This window comes from Prionailurus viverrinus, chromosome A1, assembly GCF_022837055.1.
Source record: "Prionailurus viverrinus isolate Anna chromosome A1, UM_Priviv_1.0, whole genome shotgun sequence".
In the NCBI taxonomy this organism is placed as follows: Eukaryota; Metazoa; Chordata; class Mammalia; order Carnivora; family Felidae; genus Prionailurus; species Prionailurus viverrinus.
In genome coordinates, this window is record NC_062561.1 from 209,681,518 (window position 1) to 209,702,871 (window position 21,354).

At 39.6% G+C, this 21,354-nt stretch overlaps 1 protein-coding gene across 2 annotated transcripts in view; it reads left to right on the plus strand.

Annotated features, from left to right (window-relative positions):
• Positions 1-21,354, plus strand: part of LIFR (LIF receptor subunit alpha) — an 80,307-nt gene that overhangs the window by 39,509 nt on the left and 19,444 nt on the right. For both annotated transcript variants that reach the window (XM_047853470.1, XM_047853481.1), the window contains exons 6-13: positions 1,158-1,332; positions 3,153-3,407; positions 8,393-8,522; positions 8,951-9,120; positions 12,024-12,169; positions 13,564-13,726; positions 15,881-15,951; positions 19,395-19,608. In XM_047853470.1, coding sequence (XP_047709426.1) covers positions 1,158-1,332; positions 3,153-3,407; positions 8,393-8,522; positions 8,951-9,120; positions 12,024-12,169; positions 13,564-13,726; positions 15,881-15,951; positions 19,395-19,608 — 1,324 coding nt within the window. The remainder of the gene's footprint in view (positions 1-1,157; positions 1,333-3,152; positions 3,408-8,392; positions 8,523-8,950; positions 9,121-12,023; positions 12,170-13,563; positions 13,727-15,880; positions 15,952-19,394; positions 19,609-21,354) is intronic.

Here is a 21,354-nt window from a genome sequence, read left to right on the forward strand (position 1 = left end):
ACCTTCACCTGCATTTCCATAGGAGCCTGGTGCATACAGCCCTTTCCTGAGCCCTTTGGCATTTCCATGATAAAAGTCAGGTTGTTTCTGCCTTTTCCACTGAAGGCTTCAGGTTCAGCTTTCTCAGGTCTTCTGAGTCCGTTCCCCTTGTCCATCAGCCCTCCACCATCCAGAATTTCACTGGTGGTGTTTCTTCTCCTGTGTTTGCCCTTGTGCATCTATACCTTTTTAAAAAATCCATGCACTTTTGTATTGGAGACATTTCGGAAGGTAATAGAGAGGGAAATACAATTATTTAAGCTGTTGTCATTGGCTGGAGGTCCCAAGGTCTCTTTTAGTAGATCCTCAATATTTGATTGAAATCCTTCCCATTTTTCACAATTGAAATTAATAATTTATATTATTTTATATTACTTATAAGTTGCATATTTAAAAATAAAACTTTAAACATATAACACATAGATACAAATCCAACCTGAAACAATTTTTTGTTGAAATGCTGCTCCTCTCTTTGCCTTTAACTCTTTTTAAGTTATTTATTTTGAGAGAGAGAGGGGCACAAGCATAAGAGGAGCAGAGAGAGGGAGATAGAGAATCCCAAGCAGGCTCCATACTGTCAGTGCAAGGAGCCTGATGTGGGGCTTGACCCCACGAACTGTGAAATCATGATCTGTGCCAAAATCAAGAATCAGACCGAGCCACCCAGGCACTCCTGCCTTTAACTCTTGGAAGTACAGACCCATTATTTTTCCTCAGTGAAAAATGGAGATCATTTTAGGCAATGTTTTGGAAAAAGGAACATCATGTGTAATAACGCAGTGGAGCCTAAAGTTGAAGAAGTAAACAAGTGCACCCATTGTGATGAGCACCAGGTGTTGTATGGAAGTGTTGAATCACCAAATTGTACACCTGAAACTAATTTAACACTGTATGGTGACTATACTGGAATGAAAACAAAAGAAGGAAACATAAATGAATCACGATTATGGATTCTGTGAGTTATTATGCCTTTTCAAAAACTGAGAGGGTTGTACAAAAGGACAAACCTTTATTTAACTTAGTGGTGATTGTGTACAGTCTGTTGCGTCTTTTAATCTGAAAATAAAGCAGAACCTATCACTTAGAAATCTCACTTTGTGTTTGTGTTGGTTTTTTAGGTGACCCACAACACAACTGTGTATGGCAAAGATACAGTTCATCACTGGAGTTGGGCCTCAGACATGCCCCTAGAGTGCACCACCCATTCTGTGGCAATTAGATGCTATGTTGACGATCCTCATTTCTCTGGTCGCAAAGAATGGAGTGACTGGAGCCCACTGAAGAACATTTCTTGTAAGCTTTTATGTGAAAAGCTTTCGTTTCAAATGAATTAGATTAATCTTGCTTAAGGTTTAGTTTAAGCTTTAAGTTCTCCGAACGCCACTTAGCGTTATGAGGGTCACCTGAGGATCTTCCAAGTCTCTCTCTCTCTCAGAACATTTTGATTCAGAAACTCTGGGGTAGGAGTCAGGAATCTGTATTTTTAGAGACCTTCCCGAGTCATTGCATAAACGTCTAGGTTTGAAAGTCACTGTGGTAGGCATTGAAGGACACGTAAAAATTTTAGGTAGATGTTATTGACGTCAGGTTTATATTTAAAAAAAAAAAAAAAAAAAGGTTCCTAGTTTCTTGCCCACAGTGCAGATCCATATGAGCTGCAGAGTTATTGCAGAGAACATGGGGATCTGTAAGTGTACTGAACTCATCTGCACCCTGAATGGAACTCATGCAGGTAGAATGTTGGCAGTGGGAGAGAAGGCCTGAAAAATTGTTGTCAACACCTAGGCTGATGTTTATTGTAGATCCACTCTAGCGACAGCATGGAGAAGTGGATCCGAGGAAGGAAGGACTGGAAGCAGGTAGATGAGTAAGGAGGGTCTTTTGCAGTTCAGCAAAAGACAGTGAAGCTGTAAAGTAGGGCACTTGGGTTTGGAAATGAAAAGGGAGAAAAGTTGTGAACACTGCAGACACAGGATTAAAATTGGTGACTGTGTGTTTGGTAACCAAGAAATAGAACCAAATGTGAGCATTAGTTTGGGCAGCTGAGCAGCTGGTGATGTCTTCCACTGAGGCAGAAAATATATGAATGAATTCAGTGGGGAAGATAAATTCATTCTTAATATGTTAAGCTTGAGGTGCTTATGAAGTGTCTGGGTAGCAGTGTCTCATAGGCAGTGATTAGTAGGAGCTGAAGATCTCTATTTGAGAATCATCAACATACATGTGATTCATATTGTTTACGTCTGGAGGTTAACATGCTCAGGGAAAGAGAAATGGGGACCAGGGATACACATCTTATAAGCTTGAATGTCTAAGGGTAGGATGAAAGAAAAAGAGGCCAGCAAAGCAGACAGTAGCCAGAGGGTTAAGAGTAGCCCGGTAAGAGTAGCCCGGTGGAGTAGAGTGGTGTAGAACCCAAGAGAGAAGGGAGTTTTGAGAAGTTAGAGCTTAGGCAACACACCCGATGCTGTGGATGTCAAAGGGAAGGGGGACTGAGAAGTGGCTGTTGGACTGAGCAATTTAGGCCAGCAAGACACCTTAGTGGAATGGTCAAGGTAGGACCCACATTGTGGTAGATTAAAGAGTAAGTAGGAAACTAGAGATAATTAAAAAGATTGGACATTTAGGAAAATAAAAAGGTGTGGCTTTAACCAGCAGGGAATTAGGATTAAAGAAAAAGTTTGTTTAAGATGTAGAATACTTAAACATATATTCAGGCTGATGGAAAGTAAGAAGTCGGCCCTAAATACATAGAATCATTTCAGAGGAATAGAATTATATAATGAGTGACTTTTTCTTGCTGTGGATTTTTTATGTGTGGATATAAACCCATTTAATTTGAACCTTTACACTTCTTAAGACATTAACCTGTGACCTTAGCTATTGGCCTATAGTCCCCTGCATTCCCCCACCATCACCCATCATAAGTAGATAAGACATACCTACTTTTATTTCTTGTGTAGGTAGGTCTTGCTCCTTTGAAACCTGGGGAGTCATACCTTGTCTTTGGGCCACCATTATTACAAAACACTTTATAGTATGTTTTGTATACACTGGGCTATTTTATGATAAAATGCTTCTAAAGTATTTGTGATTCCTTTTGCTCTTTCTAGGGTCTCCTGATTCCCAGACTAAGGTTTTTCCTCAAGACAAAGTGATACTTGTAGGCTCAGATATAACATTTTGTTGTGTGACTCAAGAAAAAGTGTTATCAGCACAGATTGGCCAAACAAATTGTCCCCTTATTCATCTTGATGGGGAAAATGTTGCAATCAAGATCCATAATATATCAGTTTCTGCAAACAGTGGAACAAATGTGGTTTTCACAACAGAAGATAACATATTTGGGACAGTTATTTTCGCAGGATGTAAGTATATAATACTGAAGAAAGAGTTCCTAGTAGTCTGTTTTGGTCCTCTTTGAAAGCTTTAATGCTGTTTCCAAGTGATGGGGGATGGTGCTATTTCTTTCTCTCTTTTTTTAATACTTTAATAAATTATAGATGAAGGCATCCAAATTTTTGCTTGTTTTAAGATGAGTTCTAATCTTGTATTTATGTAACTTGAAGGTTTTGTAAGAAGATTTGCAATATCCAGCCGGTAATTTTTAAATTCTTAGTTAACAGCTGTGTTGAGTCAAGGGTAATTAGTATATAATACTTCTTAATCCTGCATTGTTCAGGAATTATCTCATATAACAGTTGACCCTTGAACAAAAAAATAAGTTCGAACTGCATGGGTCTGCTTATACATGAATTTTTTTCAGTGAATACAGTACAGTACTGTAAATGCATTTTCTCTTATGGTTTTCTTAACATGTTAAATAGCTCACTTTATTGTGAGAATATAATACACAGAATATGTGTTATGTTAATCAATTGTCTGTTATTGGTGAGGCTTCCAGTCAACAGTAAACTAGTAGTTAAGTTTTGGGGGAGTCAAAAGCTATATATAGATTTTTTTTTTAAGTTTATTTTTTTAGTAAAAAAATACACCCAACAATGGGGCTTGAATTCATGACCCCCAAGATCAAGAGTCGCGTGTTCTTCTCATTGAGCCAGCTGGGTGCTCTTGCATGTAGATTTTTGGGAGGTTCCGTGAGAACTTCGTGGGAGGTTGGTTCCCCAAACCCTGTGTTTTCAAGGGCCACTCTGTGTCAGTTTCCCACCAAAAACATATATTTTAAAATTAAAAAGGTAAAACATCCCACCTAATTAGAACATATCTTTTTAAAATTTAACTTTAAAACATACCTTTTGGAGCACCTGGGTGGCTCAGTCACTTAGTTGAGCGTCCGACTCTTGATGTCAACTCAGGTCATGATCTCAAGGTTGTGGGATCAAGCTCCACATCAGGCCTCATGCTCAGCACAGAGCCTGCTTAGGAATCTCTGTCTCTCTCCGTCCCTCTCCCCTTCTTGCTGTCTGTCTGTCTCTCTCTACAGTAAGTAAATTTTAAAAAATTTAAAACATACCTTTTAAAACTTACCCCAGTTAAAGAAATTGTAATGATTTTACACAAAAATCTTTCAATAGTGTATTGCAGGCTTCTGTGACTTTTAAAGTAATATATTTGAGAAGGAGGAGTAACTGGAGGACATGCATGAAAGGGCCCCCTCTCCCTGTTTGTGTGTATAACATATGCTCCGTTACACAGGGGCATCGTTATTAATGTGGTCACTCCTACAGTTCTAAAAGTACAGGATGTTTCCAGAAGTTATTGTGGGAGACTGCCCTATTTATATAGCTTGTGTTGAGTGTCCACAGGGACTTTGCGTTTCGAGCTTTTCTGTCCCCTCTCCTGTGGCAACTGTCCTGTGGTGCACTGATGGCTTTGCCTCCAGCAGTTCTTGCTTCCCTTCCTCCCCCGCAATTCTGAATTCGAGGCGGAGTTTGGGCTAAAGGGTCTCGTGAATAAAGTGTGTGGAACGTAGTGAGTGGGTTTTGTGATTTTCTTTTGCTTGTGTGGTGATTTTTCTTAAACTTTTTTTGATTCTCAGCTGTGCTCTAGACCAGCAGCTCTCCACCTTTCTATTCCTTCTGTTGAAACTTAGGAGGAATTTTGTCGATTCGCTGATACACTCCCAAGGGAATAACCAGGCTTAGGTGCACTTCTCAGTGATGGCTGGAACCGTGTTCCCTTTTTGTCTTCCCAGAAATGCATTTTGCAGTTCAAGTGAAAGTGAGATTATGTTCAAATTTAAACTTTAGAAATTTCTTTCCTAATGGAATTTTAGGAAATGACTTGCAACATTCCTCATAAATGATCATGGAGCATATAAACTGAGAACCAGTGGTGTATGTAGTGAGGCTACCTGATAAGTGATAACCAAAAAATGAGACAGCCACTTAAAAGTACAAAAGACAAAAATTAAAACTCAGAAGATGAGAATATCCATCAAGTTTTTATTATTTCTAACAGTGTTCTAACCTTCTGTCACATAGTAGGACAAACCTATTTAATTCATATATTAACCTTCATTTGTAGCATTTGGTGGTTGAAATACTATTTGTTAACTCCGGAGCAGTGGTAGAATTTCCCTTCAGAGGGATTTCTTTAGGGACTTAACAGCAAGTGCAGTTTATGGTGTGAGTTAGGGATCAAGAGTCATTATTTTCTTTCCCTCATGGATATCGTGTTAACCGGCCATGTGTTCAAAAGACACATTAAAAACCTACCAGGATTTTGGTTTGAGTTACATTAGATCTATTAATTGAGGAGACCAGTTTAGGAGAATTTTCATTCTTTCTATACTGAGTTATCCAAGCCAGGAACATGGTCTATCTTTCCATTTAGTTAGGTCTTCTTTGATTTATATTGGTGATAGAAAGTCTTATGTATCTTCTAATAAATTTATTCCTATGAATTTGGTGTTTGGTGCTAGTAGTAACAGTGGCTTTTTTTCCTCTTAAGTTTATTATTGTAATTGCAAATAAACTTATTATCCAGCAGACAGAAAAATACTTATTTACCAATACTTGTCAGTGTTTGTTCATGAGCTAATTTAGTTCTAAGGAAAATAGATCTTATTTTATAAATACTATTTCTTCAGTAATCACTCAGAGTTATTTTCTTTTTTTCTTTTTTAATGTTTATTTATATTTGAGAGAGAAAGAGAGCACGAGCGGGGGAGGGACAAAGAGACAGAGACAGAATCTGAGACGGGCTCCAGGCTCCAAGCTGTGATCTGTCAGCACAGAGCCTGACATGGGGCTCGAACCCAGGAGCATTGAGATCATGACCTGATCCAAAGTCGGATGCTTAACTGACTGAGCCATCCAGGCGCCCCTGGAGTTATTTTCATAGATAGTGCCACTTCAGCATTAAACATTGACCTAAATACTAATCTTTCATCATACTTAAAGCATTTTAACAGAATACACTGTGACATAGAATTAGAGTGTTTAAATATTTATGTCAATGTCAGATTTCATACTTGCTCATTTGAAATCATTTTCATAAAAAATGGCTTTGTTTTTTAAATTACATTTTCTATTTGCTGGTAATACAGTTGATTTATACCTAGTTTTTACCTAGCGTCAGGTGATTCCTTTATAAGTTAATTTATTTGAGAAGGCAGTACCTTACCTTTCAGATCCTGCCCTCTCATATTTTTTCTGCCTCCCATCTTCCCTTCTCCTTCTTTCTCTTTACTCCTGTTATTTGGATTTTAACTATTTCAACTTAACATATCTGCCAAATACTAAAATAATCAGCATTTTTAGTGTACTCAAAAATTTGGCATGTCATTCTAATAAAATGACTTAAAGTTTGGCCTTAGATTTAAAACAGTTTTCAAAACAAATATGTCAGTTTTAGTCTCACTATGCCATTGTTAGACTTCAATATAAATACTCATGACTCCTCTTAATGTTACCTAAAATATCATTTATGGACATTATTCTATCTCAGGAAGGTATGGGAAATTTGCTAAGTCCTTTTCAGTTACTCACACAGTCTAAGAACGGTTTTTAAAGTTTAGTTTTTTAAAAAAAAATTTTTTTTTAACGTTTATTTATTTCTGAGACAGAGAGACAGAGCATGAACGGGGGAGGGGCAGAGAGAGAGGGAGACACAGAATCGGAAGCTGGCTCCAGGCTCTGAGCCATCAGCCCAGAGCCCGACGCGGGGCTCAAACTCACGGACCGCGAGATCGTGACCTGAGCTGAAGTCAGACGCTTAACCGACTGAGCCACCCAGACGCCCCTAAAGTTTAGTTTTTAAAAAATAAAATTATTGGGACACCTGGGCAGCTCAGTTGGTTAAGTATGCAACTCTTGGTTTTGGCTCAGGTAATAATCTCACCATTTGTGGGTTCGAGCCCCACGTCGGGCTCTGTGCTGACAGCTCAGAGCTTGGAGCCTGCTTCAGATTCTGTGTCTCCCTCTCTCTGCCCCTCCCCTGCTCATGCTCATGCTCATGCTCTGTCTCTCAATAATAAATAAACGTTAAAAAAATTAAAAAAAAAAAAGAAATACCAATTTCTTTTTTCTCTTTCTTTTCTTTCTTCTTCTTCTTCTTCTTTTTTTTTTTTTTTTTTTTTTTTTTTTTTTTGAGAGAGAGAGAAAAAGAGGAGCAGAGGGAGAGAGAGAGAATCTAAACAGATGCAGGGATTGATCCCATGACCCTGGGATCGTGACCTGAGCTGAAATCAAGAGTTGGACGCTCAACCAACCGAGCCACCCAGGTGACCCTGGAAATAACCAATTTGTGTAACTAGTGTCCAACACAGAATTTTCCATTATTACTTTAAAGGTCTAAGACACACACACACACACACATTCTTTTTTTTTCTTGTTTTGTCCCTGCAAAATGAGAGGGAATCATTTCAATAAAGAACAAAAACCAAAGAGCAGTAGTCACTTCTGAATTATAGGAAGATGCAGCATTTCACCAAGAGATACTTTATAAGTAATAGTCCTTGCAACTTCTTTAAGAACTTTGAAACTTGTAACACGACCCGTGTTGACTTTTAATTTGAATTGGAATTTCTTTTCAAATCACAGTTATAAATGATAGATATTGATACTTTTAACCTGTAAATTTTTCTGACTTGTTGGATCCAGGTTCCTCTGAGAGATTTGGTAGATTTTGAGGCGGGTGGGGGGGTCGTTGTTGGGGAGCTTCCAAATGAGCTAGTAGTCATTCGTCAGCATATTGTAATCCATCATTTCTAATGTAAAATCAACTCCAAAACATGCTACAGAAATTCCTGCATTGTTCCAAAGGTAAAGTGTAAACACGAAGTTATTTTCATTTTTAAAAGAAATTGTACAAAACATAATTAACATTTGTGAAACATGTTTTCAGGGAAATTGTTTATCACCTGTAACTACATTTTTCTTCCCATTAGATCCACCTGATATTCCTCAAAAACTGAATTGTGAGACATACGATTTAAAAGAGATTATATGTACTTGGAATCCCGGAAGACCGACAGCACTGGTGGGCCCACGCAATACAAGTTACACTTTATTTGAAAGGTAAAGATCACTAGTGAGGGAAAAATGTCAGACAGTGAGGAGTACATAGGAGGGGTATTAAATGACATAGGGAGTGCTCTCATTTATGTTATGAGCAAGATGGAAAATCCAGTATGCTGTATGAAATTGGATATGCATATTACATGCACACAGACTATATTTGCATGCTCTTTTAAAAATCCTGGAAGAACCCTCAAATATGAACAGAGGCTGTTTCTGGGTAGTAGGCTCCTGGCCAATTATTTTCATCTATTTTCTGCATCCTCCACGTTTTCTTCCCAGAGTCTGGAGTAACATCTATAGTTAGAGATATAAACTTTTTAAAAAGATTAATTATTAGAAATTTTACCCACTTATTTTTTCCTGCAGTATTTATCTCTCTTGCCATTTTGAAATTATTTTAATCTTGTTGCTCTCTTAATTCATAGTTTCTCAGGAAAATATGTTAAATTTAAAAGAGTTGAAGCACCAACAAATGAAAGCTACCAGTTATTCTTTCAAATGCGTCCAAATCAAGAAATATATAATTTTACTTTGAATGCTCGCAATCCTCTGGGTCGGTCAGAATCAACTATTTTAGTTAACATAACTGAGAAAGGTAAGCTGCTTCATAAACCAGTGTCTTAAAAATAATTGTAGAAGTGCTGGAGTGTCTTGAGATTAATGAGGAGTGCTTCCAGGGACTACTTTTTACTATTTTCTTTCTAGTTTCATAATTTTTTATAAATTAGTTTTATAAATTTTATAAATTTTATTTGAGAATCCTTAAAATGTATAATTACGTTTCACCATTTTATTGAATTCAGATAAAAATTTGAATTAGTCGTTTTCACAGAAACCTTAAGTGGTCTTATCTAATAGGTTTTGATTCCTGAAAAATGTTTTACCCCAGTTTTAAAAGCTTTTTATTTCAATTATAGACTCACAGGTGGTTGCAAAGATATAAATTACAGCCCGTGACCTCTTCACCTAGCTTTCGCCATTTTTGACGTCTTAGTAACTATATAGTATCATTTCCAAATGAGGCAGTTGACACTGGTACACTACTGTAAACCAGGCCAGTGAGCTGGCCCGCTGACTTTGCCCAGTTTTCGCAAGTTTCTACGTGCACTTAGAGGTGTGTGTGTGTGTGTGTGTGTGTGTGCGTGCGCGCGTGCGCGCACTTCTGTGCAGTTGTATCCACGTATAGGTTCACAGAACCACCAACACAATCAATGTAGAACTGTTCTATCTCCACAAAGGAACTTCTTCTTGTTGCCCCGTTGGCAAATCCCCTCCCCCACCCCCATCCCTCCCCCACCCCCACCCTCACCCTTCCACCACCCCTCCACCACCACCCCTCCACACATGCTCTTGCATCCCGCTCCCTAGGCAATATCCAATCTGTTATTCCTCTCAGTGCTTTGTTATGTTGAAAATGTTATATAAATGGAATCATACAGTGTATAACCTTTGGAGATTGGCATTTTTTACTAAGGGCAGTATCCTTGAGATCCATCCAAGTTGCTGTATGTATCAGTAAGTAGCTTGTTCCTTTTTATTGCCAATGATTCCGGAATTTTTAGCAGCCCTGTTAATACATAGCTCCAAATAGAACTTAAATATGGTCCATCTTCTTAGCATTCATTCCTGTGGGCATTCTGCTGCATCGGGTCCTTACCAGCCTCTGCAGCACAGAACGGTGACATAGAGGCCTTCTCTTAGAGACTCGGTCACTGAGAAAGGCTTAAACCAAATGCCATTAAAATACAGACTGGCAAGTGATTAGTAGATGACCCTGTTGCCTTGTTTGTAAACATAAGTACACTTCATCAGCTATTCCTTCTCATCATTTTTGTTATTTCCCGGGTTTTCATAAGGTTCAAACAGCTACGTTTTATACTTGAGTGGTGGTGTTTGTGTGTATTTCCCTGCCCTCTGCCTTTCAACTTTATTTTCCCATGTTGCTTTCCTCCCGCTCACATGGCACGCGCACTGTCATCAGCATCACTGCGCCTTTGTTATTGCTCAGAGCCCAACCTGAAATGCTTTTCTGCATCCATTCTGCCATTTTGCTCAGATTCTCCCTTCAAAGCTCCTCTTAAGACCCATTTTCCAACGGAATGGGAAAAGATATTTGCAAATGACATATCGGACAAAGGGCTAGTATCTAAAATCTATAAAGAGCTCACCAAACTCCACACCTGAAAAACAAATAACCCAGTGAAGAAATGGGCAGAAAACATGAATAGACACTTCTCTAAAGAAGACATCCAGATGGCCAACAGGCACATGAAAAGATGTTCAGCGTCGCTCCTTATCAGGGAAATACAAATCAAAACCACACTCAGGTATCACCTCACACCAGTCAGAGTGGCCAAAATGAACAAATCAGGAGACTATAGATGCTGGAGAGGATGTGGAGAAACGGGAACCCTCTTGCACTGTTGGTGGGAATGCAAATTGGTGCAGCCGCTCTGGAAAGCAGTGTGGAGGTTCCTCAGAAAATTAAAAATAGACCTACCCTATGACCCAGCAATAGCACTGCTAGGAATTTATCCAAGGGATACAGGAGTACTGATGCATAGGGCCACTTGTACCCCAATGTTCATAGCAGCACTCTCAACAATAGCCAAATTATGGAAAGAGCCTAAATGTCCATCAACTGATGAATGGATAAAGAAATTGTGGTTTATATACACAATGGAATACTACGTGGCAATGAGAAAAAATGAAATATGGCCTTTTGTAGCAACGTGGATGGAACTGGAGAGTGTGATGCTAAGTGAAATAAGCCATACGGAGAAAGACAGATACCATATGGTTTCACTCTTATGTGGATCCTGAGAAACTTAACAGGAACCCATGGGGGAGGGGAAGGAAAAAAAAAAAAAAGAGGTTAGAGTGGGAGAGAGCCAAAGCATAAGAGACTGTTAAAAACTGAGAACAAACTGAGGGTTGATGGGGGGTGGGAGGGAGGGGAGGGTGGGTGATGGGTATTGAGGAGGGCACCTTTTGGGATGAGCACTGGGTGTTGTATGGAAACCAATTTGTCAATAAATTTCATATATAAAAAAATAAATAAATAAATAAATAAATAAATAAACTTAAAAAAAAAGACCCATCTTCACTCTAAGACTTTCCCTACCACACTGACGTCTAAACTCCAGTAGCTGTTAATATCTCTGCCACACATTTCAAACTCAGCATATGTACTCTTGTTACTTTTCTTTTTTTTTGTCAGTCCCCCAGCAAGTTAGAGGTTCCTTAAAGGTAGAGATTATGCTCCTACGACCTTGTAGTATTCCTGATGGCAGTATAGGAACCTTGAGTGTGGTTGGTCCATGAAAACTGTGGGCATGATATCAGCAGTAAAAGTGAGCTTTTGTGTTCCATGGATACTGAGTGGAATATTGTTGATCAGTACTAATGATACCTCTTTTGTTTTTCGGGGTTTTTTGATTGTCATTTGTCATGTTAGAAAAGAGCTTTTAAAATGATCTCTACAAATTGTATTTACAGTTTATCCTCGTATTCCTACTTCAATCAAAGTGAAGGATATTAATTCAACAGCTGTTATACTTTCCTGGCATTTACCGGGCAACTTTGCAAAGATTAAACTTTTATGTCAAATTGAAATTAATAAAACTAACTCAGTACAAGAATTGGTGAGTAAGATTCTTCTGTAGACTTGCTTTGAGGTTACTTTAGATAAAATATTTCGTTTTCGAAAAGAATTGAGTAAATTGAGGGGCGCCTGGGTGGCTCTGTCAGTTGGTGTCCACTTTTGATCTCAGGTCAGGTCATGATCTCACGGTTCACGGGATCAAGCTCTGCATTGGGCTCTGCACTGACAGCATGGGGCCTGCTTGAGATTCTCTCTCCCTCTGCCCCTCTCTTTCTCTCTTTATCTTTGAGAGAGTCTCAAAATAAATAAATAAACTTAAAGAATTGTGTAAATTGATATGCATAAGCTCTCAGGTTATTTATTATAGAGATTTACTAAGAACTAAGGCACTATACATCAATGTAATAATGGCTTTTTATTTAGTACTTGAACACAGTTATAATACTGGATATTATTAGAACATGAGTTGCACTTTTATTAGGTTGTTTCCAGGTCTAGTATAGCATCTTGCACATAGCTAGTGCCCAGTAAATTTGTGAATGAATAAGTAGTTTTTTGCCATAGCCGCCAGCATGAATTAATGGACTAATAATAAGCACCAGAGAGGTTTCAGACTGCCAAGTGCAGCAGTAGGAACAAGTGAGTAAGTGAGAGCACGACTTTTTAATACCGTTTAGATACTTAAGGTTGGCTTTTATACTGTACCGTCTTGTAATTTGTGCTAAGTCCCAAATAAAAGAGACTGTAATGAAAATATTCATTGGAAGCTTATTGATGGTTGCTACAAAACTCAGAGGCCAAAATATAACCCCGAAAGCTTTGTAATTGGGAGTTCAGAGGATTTCCTGAGGCATGCACATCCCCAAATTTGTTTAAACTGTTTCATTTTTTATGTAATTTAAATAAGAATTTGTTGACTATTCCGCATGTTTAACACCAAACTAGAGGTTCTAAGTGCTGTATTAAAAAATGCACAAGACGATGCCTGCCTCGAAGCTTCCAGATATACCTAATGTACTTAAATCCTCAAGGTCATCTTAGATTAGTAAATCTGAGGCTTACCATATATTAAGGCTTATTGTATTACCATTAGCCATTGACCGATGATCAAAATTTATATCATCTTCTCTGCATAATTTAATTGATAATTATTACTTAGATCCAGTATTTGGATTAAAATGACACCGAAGTTGTTTGGTTGTTGTTGCAGAGCATAATTTTACCGATTTGGTAGTTACGTAAAAATTTAAAACGTTTTGGTGGCTGAACTAACTTTAGTGCTCTAAAGGCAAACTCAGGTGGACATTTAGTCAATTTATGTTACACATTTGGGCAGCTTTCTTATCAAAAAAAAGTATGTGTGTATAAATGTGTGTTTTTAAACACATGACATTACTTATACATACATTTGCATATTTATTTGCTCTCTAATAGCGGAATGTCACGATCAGAGGAGTAGAAAATTCGAGTTATCTTGTAGCTGTGGACCAGTTAAACCCATATACTGTATATACTTTCCGGATTCGCTGTTCTGCTGAAACTTTCTGGAAATGGAGCAAATGGAGCAATGAAAAAAAATATTTAACCACAGAAGCCAGTAAGTTAACTAAATGATTTATGGCTAAATATCACTAGGGATCCTGAAATTTTACAACTTTTTTTTTTTTTTAATGTCACCAAATGAGTAAAAGGAGAACACTTGAATTGTGTAATTGTATAGTATCTGCTCGTAAAATGTCATCCAGACATTTTAAATGGTGACTCTAAGGTTTGGGATAGTGTGGACAGTTACTTGGCCCGTGTTGTGTGGGAAACTCTAGGTCTGTCTGCCGGATGATTGCAGCTGTCCTAAAATGATGCAGAGGAAACAAACTGGAAACTGTGCTAAGATTACGGTGTGATTTTGCTCACAGTCTTTTCCTCCTTTTCCTAGAATTTTAATTCTGTTTTAATTCTGTTCAGTTCTGTTTGCTGAAGACAATTCTTGAGAAAGAGAATTTGTTGGAATTTTTATTTGCGACCTAGGCCTGAGAAATGGATGGGGCCACGGGTCTTGAACTATTCTTTCTGCAGTACACCAAATAGGTCAGAATAGGTGCAAAATTAGTTGACTGGTTTTCTGAGTATGATAATTTCCAAAGACAGAATGAGATTCTATCCTTGATTAATCACATGTCAGCTTTGAAAATCAAAAACAAAAAACTTAAAAACAGGTATAATTTTCAGGAGTCATTCAGTAAAAGATAGCAAAAGCTTTATTTAAACTAGATAACTTGGGGGGGGGGGGGTGTAAAACTTCTTCCCAAAAATTAATGAACAGTAAAACACAGACTGATAGGTATTGATCCAGACTTTGCCTCTCCACAGGAAGGAAGGTTAGAAAGGTGAGAGGGATTTTGCAATATTGTGTCCAGGTGGTTTGGATCATCAAAATGGAATCCCATGCATGAATCCAGAGACAGAGAGTGTTAGTTATTCATTGCTGCCTGACAAGTTACCCTAAAATTCAGGGGCTTAAAACAGTAAACATTAATTCTCTCACGGTGAGTTTAGGTCAGAAACTCAGAAGCAGCCTAATTGAGTATCTCTGGCTTCGAGTCTCTTGTGAGGCCACAGTGTGGATGTGGGTGGGGGCTGCAGGCTTGCCTAGGACTAGAGAATCTGCTTGAAAGATGGCTCGCTCAGTGGCTGGTCCTCACCACACAGACCTCTCCGTAGTGCTGCCGAGTGGCCTCATAACATGGCAGCTAGCTCCACCCAGACTTAGTGAGGAGAGAGAGACCATGGTGCCTCCACGATGCCTTTTATGGCCTCGCCTCAGAAGGGAGGAGCCATCGTGTCTGTTGCACTCTGTGTCACACAGGCTGATGCTGATACATTGTAGGAGTGGGCCACACAGGCAGGCATATCAGGAGGCGTGACCAATGTCATTGGCCATTTGTAGACTGGCTACCCCAGGAGCCTTTACCTTCGGTTGACGAGCTGCTGTTGCCAAGAGGAAACACTTGATTCACACCTCATTAAGATGACAGCATTAATTCACTTAACAAATACTTACTGAGTACCCGCCATGTATCAGGGACTGTTCTAGTCACCAGGGATATAGCAGTGGATGAAACAGTCTCTGCCCATGGAGTTTATAGGCTAGAGGATTAGAAATAAAATTTTAAAAGTAGTATGTTGGGAGAAAAATAAAGCCGAGAAAGGGGACTAGGGAAAGAAAGTGACGGGGGAAGAGGGGTTGCAGTTTTAAATAGGGTAGCTGGAAAAGACCTCACTATTAAGGTAACATTGGAGCTGAGATCTAGAGCAGGCGAGGTAGCAAGCTACACGGGGAGCCAGGGCAGGAGAGCTTCTGCGCACAGGAAGAGAGGTCACAGAGAGCTCAGGAAGCCTGAGGCAGGTGTCCTCAACACGTTGGAGGAGCGGGGCACCAGGAAGCCCATGCTCGGCCAGAGCCCACCTGAGCAGGAGGAGGTGGGAAGATGTGAGCCAGAGCAGCACGAGCCTCAGGTAGGGTCTGAAGGGTGATTTTAATCCACTCGAAGGGGCCTTATGTCTTGCAGACGTTGAGAGCTCGGCTGTTTCATCCCTTCACTTCTAAGTGGAAGCCACTGAACTGCTTCACATTTTTATGGAGAATTCCAAAAACCTAGAAAAGAATCTCAAGCGCCACTCTCTCAATTATCGGTAGTCTCAACTGACATGCCGTACATGTCTTCGAATGCTAACTTTTAAATCTCTTTCCTAGTTCCTTCAAAGGGACCAGATACTTGGAGAGAGTGGAGTTCTGATGGAAAAAACTTAATAATCTATTGGAAGGTAAATGTCCAATTTTTTTTCCTTAGATATTTAAATGATTATATTATGCTAAACTTGCGTGTGGTACTTGGGTTCTCCAGGAGACTGGATTTCCCAGACTGGCTCTTTGAAGCACTGCTGAGAATCTAACCTGGTACTAAAACCCCCCAGACCCTCATCACTACTGAATCACCACGGCCAGTATGGTGAGGGTCTTCTCTGTCAGATCGGAGCATTCTTTACTTTGATTTCATGAGGACTGGAAAGGACCTGAGGATTTCGTGAATTCCATCCACGTCTGTCACTTCAGCCAGAAACACCTTAAGAAGCCACAAGTTAGAATCTCAGTTGTGTTGGTGTTACATTTTTTATCTTGAACACATAGGGAACTTTTTACATATTTCGTGTGTACTTTGTTTCCCTTAAGTAAATTGCGTTATTATATGCCACTTAAAATTTTTGCATTTGGGTGGAAAATTAAGTTGTAAAGTTTTGTAAAAATTTTAGATACAGTGTAAATTGCATTGTGTTTCCACAGTTTTTCTCTACTAGAGCAACCGTTTTTGTTGCTATACTCTTTATCTGATTTGCAGACATCAAAAACCATTGTTTTCCACATCAGATATTATAAGAACAGTCATAATTGGATTTCTTCAAATAGGGAATTCTGTTGTTGAAAGTAAAACTATTTTTGCAAAAATTTGATGTCAGTACAACTTTGAGTGAAGTAGGTCTTTGTGCAAGTTCACTCTAAGTTCTGTTGCTTTGTGGTGGGCTGTATATGACCCCTCTTACATATTTTTTTAAATGTTTATTTATTTTTGAGAGAGAGAAGGGGAAGGGAGAGAGAGGATCCCAAACAGGCTCCCCACTGTCAGTGCAGAGCCAGACACAGGGCTTGATCTCATGAACTGTGAGATCATGACCTGAGCCAAAATCAAGAGTTGGACGCTTACCCGACTGAGCCACCCAGGTGCCCCCCCTCCCTTACTCTTGATTAGAAAATCCACTGGCTACCCAACAACTGTCTGTCACATTTCATGATAATATAGTAACAATGATACAGTCACTTCAGTATATCACTTCTCAGCCTTTTGGCTAAGATCAAGAGGAGCTTGCTCTGTCCATTTCACACATCAGCCTGGTACTGCAGAACCATTACTTCAGGTATAGAGAAAATCTGTAATGTTGTTCAAACTAGACGAATGCTTAACCGAAGCTTAAAAATACTGAAGTGATTGTAACTTTGGTGACTAGGTTGATGGTTCTGCCATTTGTCAAGGACGAGCATATTTGGGTGGAAAATTAAGTTGTTTGGGGTTGAATTTTTTAAATCTGTTTTTAAAAATCTGTGCCAGTGGGATATCCAAGCAGAGTCTAATAGGTGGTGGTTTGATGTAAGGCTCTGGAGTTCGGGGCAGAAGTCGGAGCTAAGACACAGCTTTGAGTAGCATGTAACTTGGATCACTCAGGGAGAGCATGCAGGGTGCAGAGAGGCCAAGGACGGACCCCTACGTGAAAACAGCATAAAAGGACCAGCAAAGGAAGAGGATCCAGCAGAGGAGAGTGGGAAGGGTAGATGGGCAGGAAGACCAGATGAAAATAATATAGCAGAAGCCAAGGGAGGGGGTTCTGTGAAAGAGTGAGCAGTCAACATCATCTGATGAAGCCCACAAATCTTGGGATGATAATGGGTATGGTAGAACAGGTCATCGGAGAGTCACTGGGGACCTGTTGTGGAGCAGTGTTTTCAGCAGAGTTGTTTCTGTTTTTAATGAGAGAGAGAGAGAGAGAGAGACATAGTTTAAGTGGGGGGGAGGGCACAGAGAGAGGAGAGCGAGAATCCTAGGCAGGTTCCGTGCTGTCAGCACAGAGCTTGACGTTGGGCTTGAACTCACGAAAGCGTGAGATCATGACCTGAGCCAAGATCAAGGGTTGGATGCTTAACTGACTGAGCCACCCAGGCGCCCCTTCAGCAGAACATTGATACCAAGGTCTGTCTGAATTAGAGGCTTCCATGCATCATCATATAAATTGGAGCAGTGGTTTTGAAAAGCAGTTTAGCTCCATAAATAAAGAAGTTTGAATGTTTCCTCATGCCCAGTAAGTCTACTTTAGAAATCCATACTAAAGAATTAATCCTAACTATGAAAATGAAAAGTGGCATTGAAAGGTGCACCAAGTATTATCTTAGTATTGTGAAAAATTGGAAACTACTTAAATTTCATTTATTTAAGGAATATTCAGGTCAACTAGTAAAAATACTACATAAAATATAAAGCTGTTAAAGTGTGTATATTATAGACAAGTATATTATAGAAAGGCAAAAAAAGATAAATTGTATAGAATGATTAAAACAATGTTAAAAAATCTACATCTTAGAAAAACAACTTGAAGAAAGTATCAAAATGCAAAAGTATTTAAGAGATAGACATGGGTAGGGGCGCCTGGGTGGCACAGTCGGTTAAGCCTCCGACTTCAGCCAGATCACGATCTCGTGGTCCATGAGTTCCAGCCCCGCATCAGGCTCTGGGCTGATGGCTCAGAGCCTGGAGCCTGTTTCCGATTCTGTGTCTCCCTCTCTCTCTGCCCCTCCCCCGTTCATGCTCTGTCTCTCTCTGTCCCAAAAATAAATAAAAATGTTGAAAAAAAAATTAAAAAAAAAAAGAGACATGGGAACATTTTATAGTTTTTTTTTTTAACTTTTGTATAATTTCCAAATTTTCTGGTGATGAGCAGGTACTGGTTTGATAAAACAGTAAATATTTTTTAAAAACTGATGCCACAGGGATGCCTGGGTGGCTGGCTCAGTCGGTTAAGCGTCCAACTTCAATTCAGGTCATGATCTCATGGTTTGTGAGTTTGAGCCCCGCGTCGGGCTCTGTGCTGACAGCTTGGAGCCTGGAGCCTGCTTCAGATGCTGTGTCTCCCTCTCTCTGCCCCTCCCCAGCTTTCACTCTCTCTCTCAAAAATAAACATTAAAAAAATTTTTTTTTTTTACATAAAACTATGATGTAGTAATTTTTTTAAGTTTTGTTTATTTCTCTCTACACGCACAACCCTGAGGTCAGGAGTCACATGCTCCACTGACTGAGCCAGCCAGAGGTCCCTCATGCCATAATTTTTTACGTTTTGCTGGGTAGAGCAGTCATTCTTACTACTTTTTTCGTTTGTATCTGAAAAATGAGGCTAAATGCTGTTTTGTATTTACTTAATTTTTAAATTTCTGTGTGTTCTTACTGCTTATGGTAAGTATAGTTTTTCTTCAGTATCACTTTCCTGATTTATCCTGGTCTCGTGCCTTTTAAATCTGTGTTTTATACTGTTAACAGCTTCATCTATTCCACTGTTACCTTGTTGTGATTAACGCAGTACCTGGTTTAGACTTGATGGATGGGCCTGCCTCATCACATAGCCATTTTTTGCAGGTTTCTTGACAGAATTTATTTTTCTGTTTTTCATAGCCTTTGCCCATTAACGAAGCTAATGGGAAAATCCTTTCCTATAATGTGTCATGTTCACTAGATGAGGAGACACAGTCCCTTTCTGAGATCCCTGATCCTCAACATAAGGCAGAACTACAACTTGATAAAAATGACTACATCATCAGCGTGGTGGCAAAAAATTCTGTTGGTTCATCGCCACCTTCTAAAATAGCTAGTATGGAAATTCCAAACGGTGAGTACTTAAGATAACATAGTACATAAGAACAGGGAATTAGAGTGAAGCATCTTAAAGGTGGTTTGCTCTCATAATGTCAGCTTTCTTCTCCTGTCCCCTGTTGCTGCTGATGCAAAAGGAGGAACAAGCAGATTAATGTCCTGAATTCATTGAGAGGCAGCAGTCATCAGTCATTAGTGTTGACTCCAAACATCTACTGATGGATAAAATAATTACCCAGTTACTTTAGTGCATAATGTTGGAGAGTTATGGTGGTAGATTACTCTTCATAGGAAATGTTTCAACTACTTACTCAAGTACCGTTTTCATTTCTCTCTCCCAAGACCATGAGAGCTGATGCTGTATTAGCTAGGCTATTTTGCACACTGCCAGGACAAAATTTTCATTTTAAGTGGCCACTTTGTTGGTAATGTCTTACCAACAAATGTCTTTATTATAATATTATAATATATATTATCAATATAAGCTTGAAAAAGTAACTGGGGCAGTTTCGAAATTAACTTAATGCCTTTTTTTTTAAGTTTATTTATTTATTTATTTATTTTTTTTAACATTTATTTATTTTTGAGACAGGGAGAGACAGAGCATGAACGGGGGAGGGTCAGAGAGAGAGAGAGACACAGAATCTGAAACAGGCTCCAGGCTCTGAGCTGTGAGCACAGAGCCCGATGCGGGGCTCGAACTCACGGACCGTGAGATCATGACCTGAGCCGAAGTCGGATGCTTAACCAACTGAGCCACCCAGGCTCCCCTAAAGTTTATTTTTTGAGAGCAAGAAAGAGAGGGCAGAGGGGCAGAGAGAGGGGAACAGGGAGAGTCCCAAGTGGGCTCCACATTGTTAGTGCAGAGTCTGACATGGGGCTCAATCTTGCAAACCATGAGGTTGTGACCTGAGCCAAAATCAAGAGGATGCTTAACGGACTGAGCCACCCAGACTCCCCTGCCTTTCTTTAAATACTATGGATTCCCAATGATGTGTCCATTCTTTCTTGGCCGCCTTTATAGCTCTAGACTTGGGAATTTTAAATAGCCACTTCTGCCTCTTTTCCCGGTCGATTCCTCTTTGAGGTCATTCCCTGCTCCCCCACTTTGCTGTCCTGCCTCAATATGGGGTCTCCTATCTGTGCCCACCCACTCCTAAAGGAAGAAAAGTTGGTCCAGTTGGGGTCCTCTGAGTATCTTTTCAACTCCTGATTGAGGCAGTTTCTTACTGCCTGTAACTTAGCTGGTTCTTTGCTTTGTTTCAGTCGACAGTTTCAGTCGACAATTCAGGGGAATTAGGAAGGACTAGGGGAGGCGCCATACATTTCAGAGACACGCAACACAGAGCCCAGGAAGCAGCACACGCCAGAAAGAGAGGTCTCCAGGTAGCAGTGTGAGCACAGAAAGGAAAGGAAAGAGAGACACACAGAAGAGAACACCAACACTTCTGATTTAGAGTCTGTATTTCATTGCTTTATAATGATAAGCAATAGCTGTGTTGTCTTTTAATTTAAGAACTATATTCCTGCCTTTTCCCTGTGTCCTTCGGAAGGTGGCAGTTTATGGAACTAACAGTGGTCTAGCATCAGCACCTAGAGAGTTAAGAAGAAATCAGTGTGCCTTGAGGATTTCCCATGATGGCGGCCTTGGGCCTCAGAGCAAGTTTACACTGTGGGGTTTTAATCACATTGGGCCCAAACATGTTAAATCCAAAGTCTTCTGAATTCTAAACCAAATTGCTATCTTTTGTTAGGTAGTAAT